The sequence below is a fragment of the Cicer arietinum genome, chromosome 3 (genome assembly GCF_000331145.2).
Source record: "Cicer arietinum cultivar CDC Frontier isolate Library 1 chromosome 3, Cicar.CDCFrontier_v2.0, whole genome shotgun sequence".
NCBI lineage: Eukaryota > Viridiplantae > Streptophyta > Magnoliopsida > Fabales > Fabaceae > Cicer > Cicer arietinum.
Genome location: NC_021162.2, coordinates 3,926,078 through 3,936,446, shown reverse-complemented (window position 1 = coordinate 3,936,446; position 10,369 = coordinate 3,926,078). Strand labels below are relative to the sequence as shown.

General features: G+C 28.9%; 1 protein-coding gene across 2 annotated transcripts in view; it reads left to right on the top strand.

The window, feature by feature from the left end:
* Positions 1-5,103: 5,103 nt before the first annotated feature.
* Positions 5,104-10,369, top strand: part of LOC101496721 (cyclin-dependent kinase C-2 C) — a 6,579-nt gene continuing 1,313 nt past the window's right edge. Inside the window, exons 1-7 of one of the 2 annotated variants that reach the window (XM_004491800.4) lie at positions 5,104-6,065; positions 7,142-7,426; positions 7,536-7,853; positions 8,211-8,438; positions 8,633-8,730; positions 9,271-9,385; positions 9,661-10,161. In XM_004491800.4, the coding sequence (XP_004491857.1) occupies positions 5,703-6,065; positions 7,142-7,426; positions 7,536-7,853; positions 8,211-8,438; positions 8,633-8,730; positions 9,271-9,385; positions 9,661-10,161 (1,908 nt within the window). In that variant the 5' untranslated portion in view covers positions 5,104-5,702. Of the gene's footprint in view, positions 6,066-7,141; positions 7,427-7,535; positions 7,854-8,210; positions 8,439-8,632; positions 8,731-9,270; positions 9,386-9,651; positions 10,162-10,369 lie in introns of both variants that reach the window. The other variant, XM_004491799.4, reaches the window with a different exon arrangement.

Here is a 10,369-nt window from a genome sequence, read left to right as displayed (position 1 = left end):
TCATAATATCCCATTTTCATCTATTGTAGCTCAAAGATAACCATTTCAACAAGGCAATGCAAAAAATTGCAACGGTTTCTGGTCAAAGAGAGAAAAAGAGAAAGATGAAGTAGATAGGAAATTAGAGTGAAGAAAAAGTTCATAAGTATGATATATCATGAAAACCAATGGAAAAAGTAAAACTATTTGAGTCCATACTAAATTGTTTAAGGATTGAACGATTTAGAGATTTTAAAATATTTTTATTTTTTTAAAAAATTATTGTTATGCTATCTATTACTTTCGAGACCAAAAGTGAGTATTTATTCTACTTTAATAAAATAAATAAACTAAAACAAGAATTAAGAAAATCAACAAAAACCAAAGTCTCAAATTTGAGCCTCCAAAACCCAATTTCAAGAACGAGACTGAAAATTTGTCACAAAGCTCAAGTCAAAACATTTGAAGTAGGATATAAATCATATATATATATATATATATATATATATATATATATATATATATATATATGTATATATTTAGTGTAAAAAAACTTTATATTATTACTTAATTACAATTATTAAATCATTAAAAATATTCAACTTTTATCATAATTAATATTTTTAAAGCTAGTCATACATATAAATAATTATCAGGAAATGATTGTATAATTTTTTATATTAATAGGGCACCACACTTTAACTCTTTTAAATTTGAGAAATGCCATTTTTACATTTTATATGGGGAGGCCTACCATATGCTTAAATAAATAAATAAGTAATTGGAAAGCTTAAATGAAATAGTTGATTTTGCTAGACTATTAGCAAATTGTAGTGTTCATATTGATGTTAGAGCATCTATTTTGTACCTTCTCACAGTATTTTCTTTATCAAATTTCTGTTTATATTTTCTCTATTTATTTAATGAAATGTCTTGAGCTTGTTTTACTTAAAGAAATCAAAGACTTTAGTAGCTCCCCATTATAATTATTCAATGAGAAAAGTTGGAGAGTTGCCACTTCCAAGTCACAAAGTGACAACTTATTTAAACCGAAATTGTTAGGTTGATTTTTTAAGGAAGGAGGTTGTATCAACCAATTTAGTTCATCTATTTAAATATTGTTGAGTAAACATTGAAACAAAATAAATAAACACATACAATTGAATCAAAATAGTCTTTTACTGTATTAAAATAAGCACCAAACTTTTAAAATCGTGGTACAATTTTATTTTTTAAAAATTAATTAAATTAGTTGATATTTTTTAATTTAAGGGACTATTGATTCACTTTTTTATTGTAAGATTATTCACACATATTAACAACGTTAATATATTTTCTTAAAAAATTGATAAGTTGTTTGCCTATAATAACTTTTAACTATTTATTACCTATTTCACATTCTTCTCTCTAAAATAAATAATCAGCAATATATTTGACTAGAGAATCATTAATATTTTATTTGTTATATTTTAATTGTCATGTTTGTCGATCTTTATTTATTTATTTGTTAGTTTCAAAATTTAACGCAATATTAATTATTATTTTGTTAATAATGTCTTTAGTTATTTATTACATAGAGATAAATAGATGAAATGTGATACAAAATTATTAAAGATATTATAAAAAATGATAAATAACTATATAAAAAATAACAAAATTTATTGATTATCTTGGTTTGTATACAAAATCTTAAAGCAACAAATAAAAATGAACATATATTAAATGCAAAAATAGCTAATTGTACATATATTAAAAATGAATAGCTAATTGTACATATACTAAAAATCAACATAAATACAATGCAAAAATAGCTAATTGTACATATATTAAAAATAATGGTTTGTGGCATTTAATTTATTATTATTATTATTATTATTATTTATATTTTGATGAAAGAAATTTAGGGTTAGAGAATTATCTTCTAGTTTAAAGTTGTGAAGACCTAACTACATTTAATTTTAATAATTCAATAAAAAAAATATTTTCTAAACTATTTATACTTTTCATTTATACTTAATTGCAGTTTTAGTCATTTATTTTTATTGATTTATAGAAATGATCCTTCTATTTTAAAAGTCCAAAATTTTGGTCACTTCCTCTAATTTTTTAACTAAAAAATGAAGACGTTGGAATGTTTTAATTAACGTGACTTATAATACGATGATGTAGAATGATTCACACTCATGAAATTTGAATAAAACATCGTAAAAACTTAGATTTCAACTTTAGCATTTTTCATATTTTTATATTTAATTAATGACATATGAATAATTAATGCATCTAGATAATTCAATATTATATAATTGTATGGTATGTTATTAAAAATATGTCAAATCGTTATTTTTTTTAGTTCAAAAATATGAATAAGGAACCAAAAAGATTTTTAAAATAGGAGATCAATTTTGTAGATTAATTATAATAGAGAGATCAAAACTGCAATTAAACATTTGATTTAATTATGTATAAGAATTTGTTTTGTTGAAGAATATGTTGATAATAAGAAAATTAAATAGGGTGGAATTAAATTTTACATATATTTTAGTCCTTCAATTGTTACTACTATATACTTATTTTTGAGTCTAGAGGATAATTTAAATTTCAAAATCCATAAATAAAAATAACAAAAAAGTTTTAAAAAATGAGACATAAAACAAATGGAGGAAGTCATAATTAAAGAATAAAATATCAACAAATATATAGTTAAAATTTTAATATATATGTATATAGTATTTAGGTCAAAGTGATTAATAAGTTTAATACTTTTGACCTGGATTAATTAAGTTATCCCCATATCTAAATTATCTATGCATTCAATTCTTAAGTCGTAATTCAATAGAAATTGTTAGGTTGGACATCTTGTTTTGGGTTCAAACGCGAGATTTCACAATTGTGTGAGTTAATTATGATGAAATTTATCATTTTTTTTGAAGATTAAAAAAAAAACATTCATAAATCGGGACATCGATGATCACCAAATATATATTGGACAATTTAGATTTAAACTCGATCAATTATAAAATAAAAATTTCTACACAAAATAGACTTAAATGTAATTTTAGTAATGGATATTCACGAGTTGGGTTGGGTCGCTTTTGGCCAAATATAATACTTAAATCGATTAATTTTATTGGGTCATATATAATTTTAGTTTTTTTTTAAATGTAATTAAATTTAATTACTTAAACATCTTAAAACTTTTGTTATAACATATTATTCAATACTTAAAATATTAAGTTATAACTATACATTAATAATAAAAAATAAATAAAAATATCTATGTAATATTAATAATTGGTAATGTTAATATTTTTAGTTTTTGTTGTGGGTATGGGTAGAAATTGTGACTTGCTTATCACTCAACTTTTTAACTCTCCACCTCACTCATCAAATCAATCTTATGTCTCTTTTAATTTAAATTATTTAATACCACTTTAATAATTTATGATAATAATAAAATAAATATTTTTTTGGAAATTACTTTTGTTTGAAACAAAATAATTTTTTGTTTAAATTACTTTAATTTACTATAGACTTGTATTCAATTTTTGTTTTTGTTTTAAACCTTCATCAGCGTAATTAAAAAAAATTATTTTTTTGATAAATTTATAAAACAAGAGAAGTAATTTTTTTTAAATTATTTAATTTTTCATTTAAAAAAAAATTAAATCAAGAAAATAAATTTCAAAAATAAATGTTTACTTACTTATTTTTAATTTATTAAAATGGTATTGAGTAAATTAAAATTCCACATAGCATAAATTTTTACGTTATAATGTAAGTTTGTTTAGAAACTACTTAAATTATTGCCATATCATCAACATTAAACCTCAAATTAAGATGATAATTAAATGTCAATATTTTTAAAAATGAATGATCAAAATTGCAGTGATAAAAATCAAACTATTTTTTCTCTATAATATTCCTTTATTTTTTTGAAAATAATCTAAAATACTCTACTTTGAAAAAACATACTAAAATGTCTTATTTTTTGAATTTTTACTAGATCGTATTTTCAATATGCCGTTTTGTAGTTGGTCGCATTATTGAATTCTACACACACACACACACATATATATATATATATTTTCTTATTTTTGTGTAAAAAACCAAAATTTAAAAATAAATAATAAAAAATATTAATTTTTAATTAATAATAATATAAAAAATGATTAAAATCAATAGAAACAATACAAAAAATTATAGAGACTGAATAGAGTTATCTGCAACATTAGAATAATTTGGATTGCGATTGCGTAATCGACATAGTCTATATATGTTGCACATTTTATCATTAATGTTTATTTCAATTCTAAAATAAGTATTATTTGAATGAATTTGTTTAAATCTATGCATCAGAGAATTTTAATACATCATATCCTATTCATATAAAGTCAATTAATTACGAGATAAACTACATTTAAAAATTAAAAAAGACTAAATAAAAAACCCATGATTAATTTTAACGAAACAAATGTAAACACATTTTAGTATAATAAAAAAACGAACATACGAACACGAAAGTTCCTGTTAAGCAAAGATAATATATTTTTACGTTTAATAGATTATAAATAAAAATATAAAACATCTAACCATACGAAAAATAATAGATAACTAATTGCATATGTAAAATAATTCACTTACTTGATAAGAACATTGAAGCTTAAATAAGATAGTTATAAAATAGGATGGAAAACGAGTGATGAGATAAAATTCAATATTATTTAAATTGAATCAATTATCCAATCACATTCCAAATTATGATCTCAATCTTACATATAACTCTACTTGATCTCTGTAACTTTTGGTATTTTGTTGTATTGATTTTAATCATTCCTATATTGTTATTAATTAGTAAAATTTATTTTTTTAATTATTTACTATTAAAAAAAAGGAAACAAGTATATATGTAGAAGGTAACATGCACATTTTAATATTTTTTATCAATATAGAATTTTGGAATTTAAAAAAAACAGATATTATAAAAAAAAATTCCAAAACGAAAAGATAAAAAGTGGATTTTAGAAGGAAAAAATAAAAATGTATATAGTATATAGTGAATTTGAGAATCCTTAAATCCCAATTGAGTAATGAAGTGTTAAGAGTTGGCATACAGCTATCACTCTCACACACAGAAAATGAAAATAAGGAAAAACAGTAACACATCTTCCTATAACGGTTACATTACACCTTTTTCTTTTCTTTTCTTTTTCCCTTTTCTCTCTTTCTCTTACAACAACACCAAAAGACACAACACAACAATGCATACAGACATCATCAACATCCACAAATTCCTCTCAACCATTCACCATTATCTCCGCAGATCTCGCTATTTCAATTTTCAAAACAAAAGGGTTGGATTACATTGTATTTTACATTTCTGGAAGAGAGAGAAAAAAATACCCAAAAACACAAAAACAAAAAAGGAACCATTTTTCCTTTCTTCCATGATGTTTCTGTTTCTGGGTATTATTCCTTTTCCTCTCTGACTGTGTGTCAGTTTTCATCGGAAGCGGATTCAAAACCCGCTTCCGAAAACCGCCTCACTTTCGGGTTATCAGGTTTATCTGTTTGGTTTGGTTTGGTTTCGCAGTGAGATTGACATCAACTTTGGGTGCATGTTTGATTTCACAGTGAGATTATTTTGGATTTATCTGAGTGAGTGCATGTTTGGTTTCACGTTGAGATTCACAAAATTACGTTGAGCCACTGTGATTTTACATAATATGGGTTGTGTAAACTCCAAGAAAACGGTGGCTGACGGTGCTGTTACACCGTTGGGACCATATGTTCATTCGAGTTCTCGAAAAAGGAACAATGGTGGTGGTGGTTCTGGGAGAAGCATGGCGGTGGAGAATTCTTGTTCTTCTTATTCTTCAAGAAAAGGAGATTGTGGGGCCCAACAATGTGACCTGAAATCAGAGGAGTGGAAAAGGGGTAGTTTGAATATGAGGATTGGTTTTTCACATAGGTTTGTTGAAGGTGAACAGATTGCTGCTGGTTGGCCTTCTTGGCTTACTTCTGTTGCTGCTGAAGCCATCCATGGTTTGGTCCCTCTCAAAACTGATTCTTTTGAGAAATTAGATAAGGTAGTTTTTGCTTTGCTTATCACCCCATTTGAAAACTTCATGCATGGATTCATAAGGTTTTAAATAATTGTTGCTGTCATGATTCTTGATATTGCAGAGAAAAGCAGTCAGATGGGCCGGTGAGGCCTCAATCGCAACTGCATTGCGGTTTTGAGTCTTTCAATAACATAAAAATCTGTTAGGTTGTGGCTTAGATTGCTGTACCTAATTGATTTTCCTATGATTTTTCTTTATAGAAAAAGAAATTAGGTTGGTGTTGTACCTAATTGAGGCCAAGGCAAAGAAAACCTTTAGATTCTAATAGCATTTGTGAAGGCTTTACATTTTAATTAATACTACCATAAACAGATTATTGTGGAGAATCGCTGTCAAATGCAATCTCAATTGCAGTCGCATTATGGTTTCAGCAACATCAAAAACCATTTCGTGGTCTAGATTGCGGTTGCAGACCTTTATTTTATTTGTTCTGTAGGCGGAGTGGTAAATACCACCTAAAAATCGTACACACAACTGCGTGGGCCGGGGTTTGAACTTGGGATATGATGTTCAATTTAACAATATCAACATTTTCCAGTTGAGATCGGCCTTACAGACGTTGCAAGCCTTTATTTAAAATCATGGATTCCTATGTTTTTATTGAAAAGAAATTAGGATGAGAGGGTAGTTGTCCCTACCCGAATCCAAGGCAGAGAAAAAAAACCTTTAGGCTGTGATAGCATTTGTGAAGGATTAACTTACTCTTACAAAAAGACTAGTCACTAGGGGGGGTTCGAAGCTGCAATATTAGAATAACCCTTTGGGGTTTAGTTTATTTTCTATTCAATCTATACTCTCTATGTTGTTTTAAATTAAATGCATCCACATGAATGATTGGCTTTTAAAAATGCATTTTTTATTTATGGTATGGTGATTGTATTTTTTTAATTCAAATAAATTTTTGTGGATCGTTGCTACAATGTTTCATCTTGATAAATTGCATGTTCTGTAATTTAATTTACTCACCTATGCTAGGATTTTTTGGCCTCAATGCCATCATTTGTTCAACATTAATCAATGTATTTTTCATGTTTCTGTAGATTGGACAAGGTACATATAGCAGTGTTTTCCAAGCACGCGAAGTCGAGACAGGGAGGATGGTTGCCTTGAAGAAGGTGCGGTTTGACACACTTCAACCCGAGAGCATTAGGTTCATGGCACGAGAGATAATAATTCTCCGCACGCTTGACCACCCTAACATCATGAAATTAGAGGGTATAATCACTTCACAACTATCAAATACTATATACCTTGTATTTGAATACATGGAGCATGATCTTGCTGGCTTAGTATCTAACCCTGATATCAAGTTCACAGACTCGCAGGTTTGTCGTCATTTCCTTTGTGATAATTTTGGCGCGTTCCTTAGTTATAGGTTAGTTTTATACATTAATAGGTATCACATTAATTGTTGTTTCATATTCTCGTCAACAGATAAAATGTTACATGAGACAGTTATTGAGTGGACTTGAGCAGTGTCACTTACGAGGTATCATGCATCGAGACATTAAAGTATCGAATATATTAGTTAACAATGAAGGAGTTCTCAAGATAGGAGATTTTGGATTAGCGAATACCGTAAGTCCAAATAGCAAGCACCCTTTAACGAGTCGTGTGGTGACTCTATGGTATCGTCCTCCCGAGCTTTTGATGGGATCGACAACCTATGGAGTTTCAGTGGATCTATGGAGTGTTGGGTGTGTGTTTGCCGAACTTTTTATGGGTAAACCCATCCTTAAAGGGAGAACCGAGGTAATACATTACTCACCCTCATATTTATCGTACGCAATCCTCTTAAATAAGTAATACTTGAGAAATAAAATAGTCGGTGTTGTTAAATTGCGGCTATAGTGACCCTATAATGCAATAGTTTAGTAGAATTGAACAAATCGTCGTTGTTTTGCAATATGCTATTTAGTACAAAATGTTATCAAATAGCGGTTATAGCAATGCTATAACACAGTTGTGTAGCATAATTTGAACAAAACTGCTATTTTCCACAATTTGCGATTGACGACACTACATATAATGCATCTATTAGTTCATTCTTCAAAGTAATACTAAAACTTTGGTTTCATAGTTCATTGCATATTCTTGTTTAATCTACAGGTGGAACAATTGCACAAAACTTTTAAGCTTTGCGGGTCTCCACCTGAAGAGTATTGGAAAAAGACTAAGCTTCCGCTTGCAACAATGTTTAAGCCTCAGACTAGTTACGAAAGCTCGCTTTGGGAGAGGTGTAAAGATTTTCCTCCAACTGCTGTGAACCTACTTGAGACCTTACTGTCCATCGATCCTTCTAAACGTGGTACTGCCTCCTCGGCACTTATGTCCGAGGTGAATTCTGTGTGCATTCTACTTTTCTCCCAATTTCAATACGATACTTAAATGCTGTTCTTCCTTTTGTTTGCATGAGATAACTTTGTGCTGCTTGAGTACTGTGCTTGTTTTTCTGAATGTTATATGTCTTTTTTATGATGTTTGCTCACCGTTGATTCTGATTTTATTATTTCATTGTGTGCCTTTTATAGTATTTCAACACCGCGCCATATGCCTGTTCTCCATCACTCTTGCCAAAGTATCAACCAAGCAAAGAAATGGATGCTAAAAACCGTGAAGCTATGAACAGGTAAACTATTAAGATATTTTCCTTTCGTAGAAAATATTAGTATACCACACTTTTAGAAATGTTGTTAAATAGCGCCTATAGAGGCTTTGTAGTGCTATGGCGTTGCAGAATTTGAAGAAATTGTTATTGTTTCGCGATACACTATACAAGTTGTTGTCAAATAAGGGTTGTAGCGGGGCTATAACATTGTTGCATAACGGAATTTGAACAAACTACTATTTTTCACTATTCGCAATCTAATTCTTATTATTATATGTTATTCATATGAATGAAGTTTAAGGTTGTATTATCTTCAGCCATGGCCTAATTACCGGTTGACATTCACATACACTTACATATATATATATTCATAATCTTATGATTTTGAATATTCAATCGAAACATTAATCAGTTTGTAATTTGGGTATTTGTAGTAATCAAATGTTGAAGACAGATAGCCTGGTTGAAATTATATATTCATAATCTTCTTATGATTTTTCTGAATGAAACTATGTACTTAATTTCCAATTTTGGTGTCTAAAGTCTATATCTCACCCTCAGGAAAAAGATCGGAGGTAAAGTGCGAGAGCGGGATGCTGTAACATCAGGAAGGCAAAGACGGGTCCACAAAGTTCTTCAGGATCCTAAAAGTGTAAACAAACCAGCTTTGAAAGAGGTATTCTTTACTTAGTGTTGTCAAATACCAGCTATAGTAGCGGCACTATAGTTTAGCGAAATCTGAATAAGTCTCTATTGTTTTGTAATACACTATTTAGTGCAAAGTGTTCTCAAATAGAGGCTATAACGGTGCTATAGAACTATAGAGTAGTTGAATTTGAACAAACTGCTATTTTCTGGGATTTGTGATTGACAACAACACAATGCTACATTGCTTGAAGAAATTAAGTACTTTTTATTTACTTCTCTTTCCTTTATGTGAAGGAAATGCAGAATATTTCTCAAAATGCTTGTAGAGATAACGGCGATGGTAAAGCATATCATACAAAGGGAAAAGTAGGAGCTATACACAAAGAGCAACATAAAAAATTATATGATACAAAAGCAGAGGCTGCACAAATGGTCAATGGTGGTTACAATGGCTATAGCGCATACTCGGGACCGGCACCAGTCACAGGATCTAGCGGCTTTACATGGGCGAATAGACGAAATACTTCATCCATATTATCAGATGGTTCAAGAAGCAAAGTAAGTGCAATGGATCCAACCTTTGCAAAAGGCACTTACGATTTAACGAAACACGGGATAGAAGTTTCGAAAAGAAAACATAATTACAACACAAGCTATGGGGGGGACGAGACATCGAAGCATGTATTTCAAAGGCACCAGGGTCGTAATGGTCAACAATCGTTTGATGTAGCTGATATTTACCATTCCAATTATTACATGGATTTTGATCTCACAGATAAAACAGATGGTCCAATAAATGCACAAGTAAGTTCGAAGTCCTCGTGTGAATATATGCTCAAACACATGTTTTAATAATTTTGATGCATTAGTGATTGTGTAGTTATTTTGTTAATAAAAGAGTGATTCTCTCATTTCATTCTCAAAAGATTAGCGACATATGATTCTCATATGGTATTTTTCAGTCACCAGATGACAAATTTTTTTTACTAACCCTCTGGTTCATAAGGGAAAG